This window comes from Lepisosteus oculatus, chromosome 23 (genome assembly GCF_040954835.1).
Source record: "Lepisosteus oculatus isolate fLepOcu1 chromosome 23, fLepOcu1.hap2, whole genome shotgun sequence".
Lineage (NCBI taxonomy): Eukaryota > Metazoa > Chordata > Actinopteri > Semionotiformes > Lepisosteidae > Lepisosteus > Lepisosteus oculatus.
In genome coordinates this window covers 2956254-2972925 of record NC_090718.1, presented here as the reverse complement: position 1 = coordinate 2972925, position 16672 = coordinate 2956254, and the positions used below count along the sequence as shown (strand labels likewise).

Sequence of the window (16672 nt, the reverse complement as noted above, 5' to 3'; positions counted from 1 at the left end):
TCAGTATCATTAATAAAAACTACAACTCAATCCCCCCCATTGTGTAAAATAATTATGTCTCCCCCCACATCGAGCGAACCGGCGCTTTCAAGCGGTGAAAAGGGAAAGTCTGCGCTCTCTCTCGGAAGGGCTGGTGGCTCTTAGAAGAGCCTTTGAGTTTGTAGGAAATTAACTCGAGGGTCGATCGCTCACTTCTTCTTGGGAGCCGCTTTCTTAGCTTTGGCCGTCTTGGGTTTGGCCACCTTGGGCTTCGCTGCCTTGGCTTTCTTCGGGCTCTTCGCCTTCTTAGGCGCCGCTGGCTTCTTGGCCTTCTTGGGGCTCTTGGTCGCCTTCTTGGCCGCTGCGGGCTTCGCGGCTTTCTTGGGCGACTTCTTGGCGGCCGCTGGCTTCTTGGTCGCCGCCTTCTTGGGCGACTTCTTGGCGGCCGCTGGCTTCTTAGCCGCTGCGGGTTTCTTGGCCGCCGGCTTCTTGGCTTTGGCGGCGGCGGCGGCTTTCTTCACGGGCTTGGGCTTGGTCTCCGCCTGCTTCTTGTTGAGCTTGAAGGAGCCCGAGGCGCCGGTGCCCTTGGTCTGCACCAGGGTGCCCTTGGTCACCAGGCTCTTGATGGCCAGCTTGACGCGGGAGTTGTTCTTCTCCACGTCGTAGCCGCCGGCCGCCAGGGACTTCTTCAGGGCGGCCAGGGACACGCCGCTCCGCTCCTTGGAGGCGGACACGGCCTGCAGGATGAGCTCTCCCACGCTGGGGCCCGCTTTCTTGGGCTTGGCGGCGCTCTTCTTCTTGGGCGCCTTGGCCGGCGCGGCGGCGGGGGCCGGAGCGACTTCTTCTGCCATCGCTGCGTCTCTGTCTGCTGTCGGACTGTCTGCGGCTCCGCGCGCAGGCGGAACTTCAAGGCCGCATGAGAACCGTGGAGACTCAACCGCTGCTGCTGCTGCAGCTCCGCTCCGCACAGCCCGCTCGCACTTGTGTTTTCTCCCCGCACAAAACTGCCCCGTAATCCTCACAAATACACAGAAAGGAGTACAAAAGATGCAAAATGCAGAGGAAACCCCCTGGTCTTTAATATGCAGTTGAGTTACAGATTTTTCTGTACGATAATTCTGACAGAATTGCCCAGAGTCCAACAACAGCGCACACGAAAGGCGGTGCTCACCCGGCACTTCATCGTCTATTTCTAAAATAAATGTACTTAAACCGTCAGTAAAGATAAAAACAAGGTGTAAATAATACAGTCGAGACTGACGGTCATGTAACCCAATAAGAATGAATTCTGAATTATTTAAAACTGATGATTTATTTTGCTCTATGTTCGGTGTCATTAACACAGTCCCGGACTCGCTGTTTCTAAGAAGGACACGGACAAGTTTTGTCAAATAAGACAGTTTTATCCCCGTGAAATTAGGAGTATTTCGAGTTTTTCCACCGATACGCTTTTATAACATGCCGAACAAGCGTAGTCGTAGTCGCTTTGTTTATCTCAGACATTTTCAAATCAGTTATTTCAAAGGCGATTCTTCAATGGGGCTTTAGTAAAGACCGCGACTCTACCGTCAATACCAACATCCAGATAAGACCTGCGAGGCAGCAGTTTTAGAAGCAACACTAGCAAAGCTTTATTTCAAAACGATTATTTCTTGATAATAATAATTAAATAGAAGACCTATACCAACACTGAATTATCCAGACTGTAGAAACATCCTGAGTTTATGTCTTCAGCTGCTCTGAAGAAACGAGCTGTGCCGTCTCTTCCATCTGTATGTTATGCGAGAGGCAAACGGGAAAATCTGCACCCCAGGAACCCCCAAAATCCAAGTACAACAAGACATCGGGTACAGAGAAAACCCTCCGATGTTCAAAACGTGCTTCAACTTCAGCAGACTCTGTGCGGCAGTTTCGACAGAAATGCCCCAAATCCGACAACAGAGCACTCGAAAGGCGGTGCTCATCCGGCACTTTGTCTTGTATTTCAAACTTATAAGATTTTTAAACACCGCTACAAATAGGAATCGTGTGCATGAAATACTGTCAAGACTGGTGGTAAGCTATCACGATAAAAAGCACGTCTGCGATATGAAAATAAATATGATTTTTATTTTGCTCTTTGGGCAGCGTCAGTAACACACTCCAGGAAGCGACGCTTCTAACAAAGGACTAGACCAGTTTCGTAAAACTACCACTTTGATTCCTTGACAAAAGTTCAAATCGCCTATTAGAATATAGTGGAATTGCTGGAATGCATGTATTTCAGATTTTATAAGCCTGTTGAGATTTTTGAATGAGGCCAAATGGAAAATCAGCACACACTGGCGAGCCCGTTTGAATGAAATTGTCCTGACGTGAAAAAAAACAGCCCAGGCAGAGAAGTGGAGCCTGAAATGGTCCTCAGGCTTTTTGTTGTCATTCGGACAATGAAAACGCCCGGTAAATTAAACTACCAAGGCTGTAACCAAGGCGTGGTACAGCGTAATAATCCGCCAGGCACTTGATCAGAGCAAGGGACATTGTAATGACATGTTTTAGAGTGTATGAAAAGCAATATCTGATCATTAAAGCTGAAGGTTGTTCTAAGGACTCCTTTAGAAAGAGAGTGAGGAGGTGTGTGTGACTTAACTCGAGGTGCATTTGGATCGAGCAAATGAAACATTTCCTTTCCCAAAGAGTTGCGGGAGAATGGAGCAACTTGCACACCCACAGGCTCTGTTCTGGGTCTGATTCATAAAAACATGTTCTATCCTTGATCACTGGTGAAAAAAATAATAAAGCTCATGGAAATCTCCTTTCATTGCTTTGAGACTTACAATGCCTTGTAAGAAATGTTGTGTAACCGATTCCTAACAGTCGCCAATTAGAAGCATCGAAGGCAGAAACCTCAATGTGAAACAGAAAGTCATTTATGTCTACAGTCACACTGAATTAGGTATACTGATAACATACTTTAAATGAGGACTAAACTGCCAGAAAGAGACAAAGCGTGTCCCCCACTTGTCCTTAAATAACCGTTTGTACTTACAAAATGCTACGCGTAGCGCTCAGTGACAAGGATGTGTTTTAAGAATAATAAGCTGGACCGCTGTACAACTTACACATATACGTCCACACAGAAAAGTCAAATTCAAGAAAGGTGTAAAGGTTATTGCACACTTGGGGCCATAAAAGCGTCGAAAACCGGGAGTTGAAGCATTGAGGAAGAAATCATGATTGCTCTTTCACGGACTCTGTGGGTGGCTCTTAAAAGAGCCTTTGGGTTTGTAGATCCGGGACGGGCGGGCCGGGTTTACTTGGAGCTGGTGTACTTGGTGACGGCCTTGGTGCCCTCGGACACGGCGTGCTTGGCCAGCTCTCCGGGCAGCAGCAGGCGCACGGCGGTCTGGATCTCCCGGGAGGTGATGGTGGAGCGCTTGTTGTAGTGCGCCAGGCGGGAGGCCTCGCCGGCGATGCGCTCGAAGATGTCGCTGACGAACGAGTTCATGATGCCCATGGCCTTCGACGAGATGCCGGTGTCCGGGTGCACCTGCTTCAGCACCTTGTACACGTAGATGGCGTAGCTCTCCTTCCTGGTCTTTCTGCGCTTCTTGCCGCCCTTCCCGGCCGTCTTGGTCACGGCTTTCTTGGAGCCCTTCTTGGGAGCGGATTTCGCTGGTTCAGGCATCTTAACTGCACTCTGCGCACACAGTCATGGGAGCTTAGGGCTTCTACAGCCCCCTATTTATAGCGGCCGCGTGCAACTCAGCTCGCTCAGCTCAGAAGGCGGCTCATTGGTCAGCGAGAGAGCTGCTCTCCTATTGGCTGCGCTCTGCGCCAATTACATTCAAACGGCTGAGCGCCTGAGCCGCTCGCTCTGACTCCAGGCGCCTCTCTCTCCCCTCCGCCCGAGCACTCAGGAACAAAGGGCCGTGTGATCCGTTTAACACAACGTGCAGATTTATTGAAATCCCGCTCTCATAACGCTTATGTCCCCTACCCTAGAAAAAAATGTCATCGGCGTAAAATGTGCGATTTGTGCAAACTTGGAGTCAAAAGGACTCTGGGTGATATTGTAGGCAACCCCAAAATCACTCTTGAACAACCAACAGCTTTGTATAGCAACACTTTTGAGCTTTGGCACTGCTTTCAAATTAGTCTGAGCTCACGAAACCTTCACACGAGCCCTTCTACAGAATGAATGTAATGAGAAGGGCTCTTGGCGAATGAAGTGGAATTTCTCCCGCACAGAGCTGAGCAGCACCGCTTCCTTTCTTAAAAGCCATAAAACGTGCGTGAAAAACAAACCGTTTAGTAGCTGAACCCCAGTCGGTTCCCAGGACCGTATTGCAATTTTCTACCATTTTGAACACGTCTAATAAGCGCTCTTCAGATGAAAATGTCTTCAATGAAAGAAACGCAAAGCATGTAGGAATACGAGTGAGGGGGATGAAAACTATGGGCAGAAAAACGTGTTTCATCCCGTAACGCTATTTTATTCGTTATTTGTTTACAGATTCACAAACAGCTCGCTCTGTACCGCGCATTAAGGTAGGATAGTCAACCTATTCTGCGATTACATTTCGAGCTGGACCTTCAAAGTACAGCTTCATTCCACACACAAGCACAAAGATTTCAGCTCTTTTCTGAAAAGGTGGGTGGCTCTTAAAAGAGCCTTTGGGTTGATACGTCGGGGTCCAGTCCGGTAGTGAAGCTCCGCTCCTGTTTAGCCGCCGAAGCCGTACAGGGTGCGGCCCTGGCGCTTCAGCGCGTACACCACGTCCATGGCGGTGACGGTCTTCCTCTTGGCGTGCTCGGTGTAGGTGACGGCGTCGCGGATGACGTTCTCCAGGAACACCTTCAGCACCCCGCGGGTCTCCTCGTAGATCAGCCCGGAGATCCGCTTCACTCCCCCACGGCGAGCCAGGCGGCGGATGGCGGGCTTGGTGATTCCCTGGATGTTGTCGCGGAGAACCTTGCGGTGACGCTTAGCGCCTCCTTTCCCGAGTCCCTTTCCGCCTTTGCCTCTTCCAGACATCTTCAAGTTATCAGTTAGTGACACGACACACACTGCTGGGCTGCAGCCGCGGCGCTTCTCTTTTCAAGCCTGAGAGCGGACCTGCTTGAGACAGGAGGCGCGCTGACACACGAGCCCGCCTCCTCTCCGACCGCAGCAGCAGCCCAGACTGCAGAGGAACCTCTTCCCTGCCGGAGAGCTCTCCACCACAGCAACTTTAAACAGGCTACACTTCGAAATTGGCATGATTACTTCCCTAACCAACGGCATTGTAGGATTGTGCAAATTCTCCCCACGTGGTTTGAATGCTTGAACCTGGACTCGAGAAAAGCCCAGTCTTATCGAGCGCTAGCAATACAGGATAGTCGGTGCTGCAGCACGTTTGTGACTTGCAGTTTTTCTTACAGGGTAAAACTTTAGAGCAAAGGAAACCTAAACCCATACCATACCGACAGCATTAAGAAATGTCAATACCGAACCCACGTATCTAGGAAGAACGATATCGAATTCAGAATCCATTGCACATGTGAGGTGCTCTTTTCTGAACCAAAACGCCCCATACGGAACAGAAAATACAACATACTACGGTGTATGGATTATGAACTGTACTCAGACTTTAATCACTCTAGGAATAAATCCGTCATTCATGTTTAATCACCTACTAAACCGAGGTGTCTGAATGCCGGAAACCGAAGAATCTAAGAAATTAGGGGGGTCAATTTTATACCTGTTCAACTGTAACACATTGCAATACAGTACAGGACATCAGCAGTGAAATATTTGATCTTTTTTATATTTTTGTGGTGATTCTTAAAAGAGCCTTTGTGTTCAAGGGGAAAGATCCTGCAGCAGGCGGTCCGTGTCTAAGCGCGCTCCCCGCCAAACACCGGAAAAGAAAATAAAGAGTAGCGGAAGGGCTTTTAATGCCAATCGCTCTTGTGTCATTAAAATAGTCTCATGCATTTGAACACTTTCAAATGTGGATATGAATGCTGAAAAACGAATTTAGAGCAAAAGGGGAGACGTGTGTCGCTGGTTTACTGCAGCAGTGTAGTCGTGTAGGGGGGCTTTTACACGAGTTGGTAGAAAACCGCTTCTCGGTAGGGCTTTCACTTCTCAGCTAACCAAACGAGAATTGTGCCTCGCACAGACTATAATGGAATAATGTAACCCTCTCGAGTGTTGTGGTGGCTCTTAAAAGAGCCTTTGTGTTCAAGGGAAAAGATGCTGCAGCAGGCGGTCTGTGTCTAAGCGCGCTCCCCGCGGATGCGGCGGGCCAGCTGGATGTCTTTGGGCATGATGGTCACCCTCTTGGCGTGGATGGCGCACAGGTTGGTGTCCTCGAAGAGCCCCACCAGGTAAGCCTCGCTGGCCTCCTGCAGAGCCATGACGGCGGAGCTCTGGAAGCGCAGGTCGGTCTTGAAGTCCTGGGCGATCTCTCTCACCAGGCGCTGGAAGGGCAGCTTGCGGATCAGCAGCTCGGTGGACTTCTGGTAGCGGCGGATCTCCCGCAGAGCCACGGTGCCGGGCCTGTAGCGGTGGGGCTTCTTCACGCCGCCGGTGGCGGGGGCGCTCTTGCGGGCAGCCTTGGTGGCCAGCTGCTTCCTGGGCGCCTTGCCGCCGGTGGACTTGCGAGCGGTCTGCTTGGTTCTCGCCATCTTCCTCGCTGCTCTTCACAATCAGCACTGTACTGAGAGCAGCAGCCCGCACTCGGGTTTATATGCGCAGGCAGCCCCGTCCTGATTGGCTGAAGGGCCCCGGGAGCCTCTCGCTGATTGGATACTTTGAGAAGGAGCGCGCAGTTCATACACCCTCTCCGATCTTCTTTGTTTTGTCAAATCAAAGTATAAAGGCGTTTTTATACCTAGAAATCAATAACCTGTCAAGGACCTTGATTTCTTTTTACTATAATAATCCAGGACAAGAATATACTTCCATCAAATCATGAAATCGTATAATTGACTAGAACGAAGTTAAATCACATATATATTGCAATGGAAAAGGTCATCCTGTGACTCGGGGGAGGAGTGTTGTGCTGAGGGACCCCGATTTCTGTTGAACTTTACAGCTCGTTATGCAATAATAAAAATGTGATAGAATTATGTGAATGAAGAGAACAATCTTCTAAACCCCATGACAAGTACTACAAGGAACCCGGTTTACTCTGCTCGTTTAGAATTAAAAGGCGAAAATCTACTTGAACGAACTGAACAAAGAAAATGATTGTATGAACTGTCTTGCGAGCGCAACAGAAATCGCTCGTCCACACAGGGACTGTGATTCTGAGCCACAGACATCACTGCTAAAACCTCAGGGGGAAAACACACGTGCTTCGACCCATTTATAAATATTGCACTCATATGAATAAAAACAAGAACTCGCTCATTTGAAGAGGCTGTGGGTGGCTCTTAAAAGAGCCTTTGTTTTTCGGGTCAGTCGGAGGTCTCTGCCGGGCTGTTTACTTGCTCTTGGCCGGCTTCTCGGTCTTCTTGGGCAGCAGCACCGCCTGGATGTTGGGCAGCACGCCGCCCTGCGCGATGGTCACGCCGCCCAGCAGCTTGTTCAGCTCCTCGTCGTTGCGGACGGCCAGCTGCAGGTGCCGGGGGATGATGCGGGTCTTCTTGTTGTCCCGGGCGGCGTTGCCAGCCAGCTCCAGGATCTCGGCGGTCAGGTACTCCAGCACCGCGGCCAGATACACCGGGGCTCCGGCGCCGACCCGCTCGGCATAGTTTCCCTTGCGCAGCAGCCGGTGGACACGGCCCACAGGGAACTGCAGTCCGGCCCTGGAAGAGCGAGTCTTGGCCTTGGCTCTGGCCTTACCGCCGGTCTTTCCTCTGCCGCTCATCTTGCACTGTCAAGCTCGTCTGAAGAAAACTGCTAACAATGATCACAACTTGTCTGCCGCCCCGCTTTTGAAGAGTCGCGGCTGAACGTGATTGGATGGACGGGAACAAGCTCTCCACCCAATCAGAGATCAGTGCTGCCAAGCGGCGCTCTCGGTCTCCACCAATCAACAGGCAGGAGGGAAATTCGGACTCTGAACACAGAGCGCGGCTCTGCTGCCGAGGCCGAGTGAGAAAATATGTGTTTTTCAGTTTCAACCGTATTAGCATTATTCTCATACACAGGTATATGGAATAGCGAAATGCGATTTAGCTAGCTCTCAGACGGTAAGTGGTAAAAAAACAACAATACAGTTGCATAAGAAAAGACAGAGACACAACAGGCCATGTGCAGAACAGGCGATTAGCAAAACTGCAACAGATAATGTGCAAAACACTTTGCTTAAACGGTCATTTTCATGCTTAAAAACGTATATTTTAGTGAATTTCACCACCGTCTGACTCTCAGTAACCACGCTACATTGAGTGGAATTAAGCTCCACTCCCATAAGAATCTGGATCACCCGCCTGCGAGGGCTCGATATTGAAAAGTCACCATTGTCGCTATTAGAGTGACACATCTGTCACGTTACGCCTTTTCACATGTCCGCTATAGCTGCAAGACTAGCAGTCACGAATTGCAAGTCACACACTAATGAAAACCCCCGTGCAATGTAACATTTCGCCTCAACTAAATTCATTAAATGAAAAGGAGATGCAAGGAGTCACAACGCTGTTCAATGGAGATCAGGACGTTTATTTAACAAAAAGGCCTTTTAATTCTACACCTCCTCTGCGCACCCACTCTCTACAATAGTATTTAGAATATTTACATTTGTACATTTTACCCAGCATCGCATTTCAGTATCATTAATAAAAACTACAACTCAATCCCCCCCATTGTGTAAAATAATTATGTCTCCCCCCCTATTGAGCGAACCGGCGCTTTCAAGCGGTGAAAAGGGAAAGTCTGCGCTCTCTCTCGGAAGGGCTGGTGGCTCTTAGAAGAGCCTTTGGGTTTGTAGGAAAGTAACTCGAGGGTCGATCGCTCACTTCTTCTTGGGAGCCGCTTTCTTAGCTTTGGCCGTCTTGGGTTTGGCCACCTTGGGCTTCGCTGCCTTTGCTTTCTTCGGGCTCTTCGCCTTCTTAGGCGCCGCTGGCTTCTTGGCCTTCTTGGGGCTCTTGGTCGCCTTCTTGGCCGCTGCGGGCTTCGCGGCTTTCTTGGGCGACTTCTTGGCGGCCGCTGGCTTCTTGGTCGCCGCCTTCTTGGGCGACTTCTTGGCGGCCGCTGGCTTCTTAGCCGCTGCGGGTTTCTTGGCCGCCGGCTTCTTGGCTTTGGCGGCGGCGGCGGCTTTCTTCACGGGCTTGGGCTTGGTCTCCGCCTGCTTCTTGTTGAGCTTGAAGGAGCCCGAGGCGCCGGTGCCCTTGGTCTGCACCAGGGTGCCCTTGGTCACCAGGCTCTTGATGGCCAGCTTGACGCGGGAGTTGTTCTTCTCCACGTCGTAGCCGCCGGCCGCCAGGGACTTCTTCAGGGCGGCCAGGGACACGCCGCTCCGCTCCTTGGAGGCGGACACGGCCTGCAGGATGAGCTCTCCCACGCTGGGGCCCGCTTTCTTGGGCTTGGCGGCGCTCTTCTTCTTGGGCGCCTTGGCCGGCGCGGCGGCGGGGGCCGGAGCGACTTCTTCTGCCATCGCTGCGTCTCTGTCTGCTGTCGGACTGTCTGCGGCTCCGCGCGCAGGCGGAACTTCAAGGCCGCATGAGAACCGTGGAGACTCAACCGCTGCTGCTGCTGCAGCTCCGCTCCGCACAGCCCGCTCGCACTTGTGTTTTCTCCCCGCACAAAACGGCCCCGTAATCCTCACAAATACACAGAATCGATGATCAAATACACGAAATACGGAGAAAACCCCCTGCTCTTTAATATGCAGTTGAGTTACAGATTTTTCTGTACGATAATTCTGACAGAATTGCCCAGAGTCCAAGAACAGCGCACACGAAAGGCGGTGCTCACCCGGCACTTCATCGTCTATTTCTAAAATAAATGTACTTAAACCGTCAGTAAAAATAAAAACAAGGTGTAAATAATACAGTCGAGACTGACGGTCATGTAACCCAATAAGAATGAATTCTGAATTATTTTAAACTGATGATTTATTTTGCTCTATGTTCGGTGTCATTAACACACTCCCGGACTCGCTGTTTCTAAGAAGGAGACGGACAAGTTTTGTTAAATAAGACAGTTTTATCCCCGTGAAATTAGGAGTATTTCGAGTTTTTCCACCGATACGCTTTAATAACATGCCGAACAAGCGTAGTCGTAGTCGCTTTGTTTATCTCAGACATTTTCAAATCAGTTATTTCAAAGGCGATTCTTCAATGGGGCTTTAGTAAAGACCGCGACTCTACCGTCAATACCAACATCCAGATAAGACCTGCGAGGCAGCAGTTTTAGAAGCAACACTAGCATAGCTTTATTTCAAAAGGATTATTTCTTGATAATAATTAAATAGAAGACCTATACCAACACTGAATTATCCAGACTGTAGAAACATCCTGAGTTTATGTCTTCAGCTGAAGACACAAATAGGAATCGTGTGCATGAAATACTGTCAAGACTGGTGGTAAGCTATCACGATAAAAAGCACGTCTGCGATATGAAAATAAATATGATTTTTATTTTGCTCTTTGAGCAGCGTCAGTAACACACTCCAGGAAGCGACGCTTCTAACAAAGGACTAGACCAGTTTCGTAAAACTACCACTTTGATTCCTTGACAAAAGTTCAAATCGCCTGTTAGAACATAGTGGAATTGCTGGAATGCATGTATTTCAGATTTTATAAGCCTGTTGAGATTTTTGAATGAGGCCAAATGGAAAATCAGCACACACTGGCGAACCCGTTTGAATGAAATTGTCCTGACGTGAAAAAAAAACAGCCCAGGCAGAGAAGTGGAGCCTGAAATGGTCCTCAGCCTTTTTGTTGTCATTCGGACGATGAAAACGCCCGGTAAATTAAACTACCAAGGCTGTAACCAAGGCGTGGTACAGCGTAATAATCCGCCAGGCACTTGATCAGAGCAAGGGACATTGTAATGACATGTTTTAGAGTGTATGAAAAGCAATATCTGATCATTAAAGCTGAAGGTTGTTCTAAGGACTCCTTTAGAAAGAGAGTGAGGAGGTGTGTGTGACTTAACTCGAGGTGCATTTGGATCGAGCAAATGAAACATTTCCTTTCCCATGTTGCGGGAGAATGGAGCAACTTGCACACCCACAGGCTCTGTTCTGGGTCTGATTCATAAAAACATGTTCTATCCTTGATCATTTGTGAAAAAATAATAAAGCTCACGTAAATCTAGTTCTATTGCTTTGAGACTGAAATGCCTTGTAAGAAATGTTGTGTAACCGATTCCTAACTGTCGCCAATTAGAAGCATCGAAGGCAGAAACCTCAATGTGAAACAGAAAGTCATTTATGTCTACAGTCACACTGAATTAGGTATACTGATAACATACTTTAAATGAGGACTAAACTGCCAGAAGGAGACAAAGCGTGCCCCCCACTTGTCCTTAAATAACCGTCTGTACTTACAAAATGCTACGCGTAGCGCTCAGTGACAAGGATGTGTTTTCAGAATAATAAGCTGGACCACTGTACAACTTACACATATACGTCTCCACAGAAAAGTCAAATTCAAGAAAGGTGTAAAGGTTATTGCACACTTGGGGCCATAAAAGCGTCGAAAACCGGGAGTTGAAGCATTGAGGAAGAAATCATGATTGCTCTTTCACGGACTCTGTGGGTGGCTCTTAAAAGAGCCTTTGGGTTTGTAGATCCGGGACGGGCGGGCCGGGTTTACTTGGAGCTGGTGTACTTGGTGACGGCCTTGGTGCCCTCGGACACGGCGTGCTTGGCCAGCTCTCCGGGCAGCAGCAGGCGCACGGCGGTCTGGATCTCCCGGGAGGTGATGGTGGAGCGCTTGTTGTAGTGCGCCAGGCGGGAGGCCTCGCCGGCGATGCGCTCGAAGATGTCGCTGACGAACGAGTTCATGATGCCCATGGCCTTCGACGAGATGCCGGTGTCCGGGTGCACCTGCTTCAGCACCTTGTACACGTAGATGGCGTAGCTCTCCTTCCTGGTCTTTCTGCGCTTCTTGCCGCCCTTCCCGGCCGTCTTGGTCACGGCTTTCTTGGAGCCCTTCTTGGGAGCGGATTTCGCTGGTTCAGGCATCTTAACTGCACTCTGCGCACACAGTCATGGGAGCTTAGGGCTTCTACAGCCCCCTATTTATAGCGGCCGCGTGCAACTCAGCTCGCTCAGCTCAGAAGGCGGCTCATTGGTCAGCGAGAGAGCTGCTCTCCTATTGGCTGCGCTCTGCGCCAATGAAATTCAAACGGCTGAGCGCCTGAGCCGCTCGCTCTGACTCCAGGCGCCTCTCTCTCCCCTCCGCCCGAGCACCCAGGAACAAAGGGCCGTGTGATCCGTTTAGCACAACGTGCAGATTTATTGAAATCCCGCTCTCATAACGCTTATGTCCCCTATCCTAGAAAAAATGTGATCGGCGTAAAATGTGCGATTTGTGCAAACTTGGAGTCAAAAGGACTCTGGGTGATATTGTAGGCAACCCCAAAATCACTCTTGAACAACCAACAGCTTTGTATAGCAACACTTTTGAGCTTTGACACTGCTTTCAAATTAGTCTGAGCTCACGAAACCTTCACACTAACCCCTTCTACAGAATGAATGTAATGAGAAGGGCTCTTGGCGAATGAAGTGGAATTTCTCCCGCACAGAGCTGAGCAGCACCGCTTCCTTTCTTAAAACCCATTAAACGTGCGTGAAAAACAAACCGTTTAGTAGCTGAACCCCAGTCGGTTCCCAGGACCGTATTGCAATTTTCTACCATTTTGAACACGTCTAATAAGCGCTCTTCAGATGAAAATGTCTTCAAAGAAAGAAACGCAAAGCATGTAGGAATGCGAGTGAGGGGGATGAAAACTACGGGCAGAAAAACGTGTTTCATCCCGTAACGTTATTTTATTAGTTATTTGTTTACAGACTCACAAACAGCTCGCTCTGTACCGCGCATTAAGGTAGGATAGTCAACCTATTCTGCGATTACATTTCGAGCTGGACCTTCAAAGTACAGCTTCATTCCACACACAAGCACAAAGATTTCAGCTCTTTTCTGAAAAGGTGGGTGGCTCTTAAAAGAGCCTTTGGGTTGATACGTCGGGGTCCGGTCCGGCAGTGAAGCTCCGCTCCTGTTTAGCCGCCGAAGCCGTACAGGGTGCGGCCCTGGCGCTTCAGCGCGTACACCACGTCCATGGCGGTGACGGTCTTCCTCTTGGCGTGCTCGGTGTAGGTGACGGCGTCGCGGATGACGTTCTCCAGGAACACCTTCAGCACCCCGCGGGTCTCCTCGTAGATCAGCCCGGAGATCCGCTTCACTCCCCCACGGCGAGCCAGGCGGCGGATGGCGGGCTTGGTGATTCCCTGGATGTTGTCGCGGAGAACCTTGCGGTGACGCTTAGCGCCTCCTTTCCCGAGTCCCTTTCCGCCTTTGCCTCTTCCAGACATCTTCTAGTTATCAGTTAGTGACACGACACACACTGCTGGGCTGCAGCCGCGGCGCTTCTCTTTTCAAGCCTGAGAGCGGACCTGCTTGAGACAGGAGGCGCGCTGACACACGAGCCCGCCTCCTCTCCGACCGCAGCAGCAGCCCAGACTGCACAGGAACCTCTTCCCTGCCGGAGAGCTCTCCACCACAGCAACTTTAAACAGGCTACACTTCGAAATTGGCATGATTACTTCCCTAACCAACGGCATTGTAGGATTGTGCAAATTCTCCCCACGTGGTTTGAATGCTTGAACCTGGACTCGAGAAAAGCCCAGTCTTATCGAGCGCTAGCAATACAGGATAGTCGGTGCTGCAGCACGTTTTTGACTTGCAGTTTTTCTTACAGGGTAAAACTTTAGAGCAAAGGAAACCTAAACCCATACCACACCGACAGCATTAAGAAATGTGTCAATACCGAACCCACGTATCTAGGAAGAACGATATCGAATTCAGAATCCATTGCACATGTGAGGTGCTCTTTTCTGAACCAAAACGCCCCATACGGAACAGAAAATACAACATACTACGGTGTATGGATTATGAACTGTACTCAGACTTTGATCACTGTAGAAATAAATCCGTCATTCATGTTTAATCACCTACTAAACCGAGGTGCCTGAATGCCGGAAACCGAAGAATCTAAGAAATTAGGGGGGTCAATTTTATACGTGTTCAACTGTAACACGGTACAATACAGTACAGGACATCAGCAGTGAAATATTTGATCTTTTTTATATTTTTGTGGTGATTCTTAAAAGAGCCTTTGTGTTCAAGGGGAAAGATCCTGCAGCAGGCGGTCCGTGTCTAAGCGCGCTCCCCGCCAAACACCGGAAAAGAACATTAAGAGTAGCGGAAGGGCTTTTAATGCCAATCGCTCTTGTGTCATTTAAATAGTCTCATGCATTTGAACACTTTCAAATGTGGATATGAATGCTGAAAAACGAATTTAGAGCAAAAGGGGAGACGTGTGTCGCTGGTTTACTGCAGCAGTGTAGTCGTGTAGGGGGGCTTTTACACGAGGGGGTAGAAAACCGCTTCTCGGTAGGGCTTTCACTTCTCAGCTAACCAAACGAGAATTGTGCCTCGTACAGACTATAATGGAATAATGTAACCCTCTCGAGTGTTGTGGTGGCTCTTAAAAGAGCCTTTGTGTTCAAGGGAAAAGATGCTGCAGCAGGCGGTCCGTGTCTAAGCGCGCTCCCCGCGGATGCGGCGGGCCAGCTGGATGTCTTTGGGCATGATGGTCACCCTCTTGGCGTGGATGGCGCACAGGTTGGTGTCCTCGAAGAGCCCCACCAGGTAAGCCTCGCTGGCCTCCTGCAGAGCCATGACGGCGGAGCTCTGGAAACGCAGGTCGGTCTTGAAGTCCTGGGCGATCTCTCTCACCAGGCGCTGGAAGGGCAGCTTGCGGATCAGCAGCTCGGTGGACTTCTGGTAGCGGCGGATCTCCCGCAGAGCCACGGTGCCGGGCCTGTAGCGGTGGGGCTTCTTCACGCCGCCGGTGGCGGGGGCGCTCTTGCGGGCAGCCTTGGTGGCCAGCTGCTTCCTGGGCGCCTTGCCGCCGGTGGACTTGCGAGCGGTCTGCTTGGTTCTCGCCATCTTCCTCGCTGCTCTTCACAATCAGCACTGTACTGAGAGCAGCAGCCCGCACTCGGGTTTATATGCGCAGGCAGCCCCGTCCTGATTGGCTGAAGGGCCCCGGGAGCCTCTCGCTGATTGGATACTTTGAGAAGGAGCGCGCAGTTCATACACCCTCTCTGATCTTCTTTGTTTTGTCAAATCAAAGTATAAAGGCGTTTTTATACCTAGAAATCAATAACCTGTCAAGGACCTTGATTTCTTTTAACTATAATAATCCAGGACAAGAATATACTTCCATCAAATCATGAAATCGTATAATTGACTAGAACGAAGTTAAATCACATATATATTGCAATGGAAAAGGTCATCCTGTGACTCGGGGGAGGAGTGTTGTGCTGAGGGACCCCGATTTCTGTTGAACTTTACAGCTCGTTATGCAATAATAAAAATGTGATAGAATTATGTGAATGAAGAGAACAATCTTCTAAACCCCATGACAAGTACTACAAGGAACCCGGTTTACTCTGCTCGTTTAGAATTAAAAGGCGAAAATCTACTTGGAACGAACTGAACAAAGAAAATGATTGTATGAACTGTCTTGCGAGCGCAACAGAAATCGCTCGTCCACACAGGGGCTGTGATTCTGAGCCACAGACATCACTGCTAAAACCTCTGGGGGGAAAACACACGTACTTCGACCCGTGTATAAATATTGCACTCATATTAATAAAAACAAGAACTCGCTCATTTGAAGAGGCTGTGGGTGGCTCTTAAAAGAGCCTTTGTTTTTCGGGTCAGTCGGAGGTCTCTGCCGGGCTGTTTACTTGCTCTTGGCCGGCTTCTCGGTCTTCTTGGGCAGCAGCACCGCCTGGATGTTGGGCAGCACGCCGCCCTGCGCGATGGTCACGCCGCCCAGCAGCTTGTTCAGCTCCTCGTCGTTGCGGACGGCCAGCTGCAGGTGCCGGGGGATGATGCGGGTCTTCTTGTTGTCCCGGGCGGCGTTGCCAGCCAGCTCCAGGATCTCGGCGGTCAGGTACTCCAGCACCGCGGCCAGATACACCGGGGCTCCGGCGCCGACCCGCTCGGCATAGTTTCCCTTGCGCAGCAGCCGGTGGACACGGCCCACAGGGAACTGCAGTCCGGCCCTGGAAGAGCGAGTCTTGGCCTTGGCTCTGGCCTTACCGCCGGTCTTTCCTCTGCCGCTCATCTTGCACTGTCAAGCTTGTCTGAAGAAAAACTGCTAACAATGATCACAACTTGTCTGCCGCCCCGCTTTTGAAGAGTCGCGGCTGAACGTGATTGGACGGACGGGAACAAGCTCTCAACCCAATCAGAGATCAGTGCTGCCAAGCAGCGCTCTCGGTCTCCACCAATCAACAGGCAGGAGGGAAACTCGGACTCTGAACACAGAGCGCGGCTCTGCTGCCAAGGCCGAGTGAGAAAATATGTGTTTTTCAGTTTCAACCGTATTAGCATTATTCTCATACACAGGTATATGGAATAGCGAAATGCGATTTAGCTAGCTCTCAGACGGTAAGTGGTAAAAAAACAACAATACAGTTGCATAAGAAAAGACAGAGACACAACAGGCCATGTGCAGAACAGGCGATTAGCA

General features: G+C 50.0%; 8 protein-coding genes and 1 pseudogene across 8 annotated transcripts; all 9 read right to left on the bottom strand.

Annotated features, from left to right (window-relative positions):
* Positions 1-140: 140 nt before the first annotated feature.
* Positions 141-930, bottom strand: LOC138224664 (histone H1-like). Its single transcript, XM_069182645.1, has one exon. The coding sequence runs from the start codon at positions 828-830 to the stop codon at positions 189-191; it is 642 nt and encodes a 213-aa protein (XP_069038746.1). The 5' UTR covers positions 831-930; the 3' UTR covers positions 141-188.
* A 2299-nt stretch (positions 931-3229) lies between these two features.
* On the bottom strand, positions 3230-3656 carry LOC138224620 (histone H2B 1/2). Its single transcript, XM_069182566.1, has one exon. It carries the CDS (start codon positions 3644-3646, stop codon positions 3272-3274), a length of 375 nt encoding a protein of 124 aa, XP_069038667.1. The 5' UTR covers positions 3647-3656; the 3' UTR covers positions 3230-3271.
* Positions 3657-4452: 796 nt separating this feature from the next.
* Positions 4453-5112, bottom strand: LOC138224703 (histone H4). Its single transcript, XM_069182701.1, has one exon. The coding sequence runs from the start codon at positions 4994-4996 to the stop codon at positions 4685-4687; it is 312 nt and encodes a 103-aa protein (XP_069038802.1). The 5' UTR covers positions 4997-5112; the 3' UTR covers positions 4453-4684.
* A 1110-nt stretch (positions 5113-6222) lies between these two features.
* Positions 6223-6704, bottom strand: LOC138224695 (histone H3). Its single transcript, XM_069182689.1, has one exon. The coding sequence runs from the start codon at positions 6631-6633 to the stop codon at positions 6223-6225; it is 411 nt and encodes a 136-aa protein (XP_069038790.1). The 5' UTR covers positions 6634-6704.
* Positions 6705-7376: 672 nt separating this feature from the next.
* LOC138224697 (histone H2AX-like) lies at positions 7377-16287 on the bottom strand (annotated as a pseudogene).
* LOC138224693 (histone H1-like) lies at positions 8594-9671 on the bottom strand. The gene has a single exon (XM_069182687.1). It carries the CDS (start codon positions 9546-9548, stop codon positions 8907-8909), a length of 642 nt encoding a protein of 213 aa, XP_069038788.1. The 5' UTR covers positions 9549-9671; the 3' UTR covers positions 8594-8906.
* On the bottom strand, positions 11669-12096 carry LOC138224618 (histone H2B 1/2). The gene has a single exon (XM_069182564.1). The coding sequence runs from the start codon at positions 12084-12086 to the stop codon at positions 11712-11714; it is 375 nt and encodes a 124-aa protein (XP_069038665.1). The 5' UTR covers positions 12087-12096; the 3' UTR covers positions 11669-11711.
* Positions 12874-13578, bottom strand: LOC138224678 (histone H4). Its single transcript, XM_069182675.1, has one exon. It carries the CDS (start codon positions 13434-13436, stop codon positions 13125-13127), a length of 312 nt encoding a protein of 103 aa, XP_069038776.1. The 5' UTR covers positions 13437-13578; the 3' UTR covers positions 12874-13124.
* On the bottom strand, positions 14600-15158 carry LOC138224696 (histone H3). Its single transcript, XM_069182690.1, has one exon. It carries the CDS (start codon positions 15073-15075, stop codon positions 14665-14667), a length of 411 nt encoding a protein of 136 aa, XP_069038791.1. The 5' UTR covers positions 15076-15158; the 3' UTR covers positions 14600-14664.
* Positions 16288-16672: the final 385 nt, after the last annotated feature.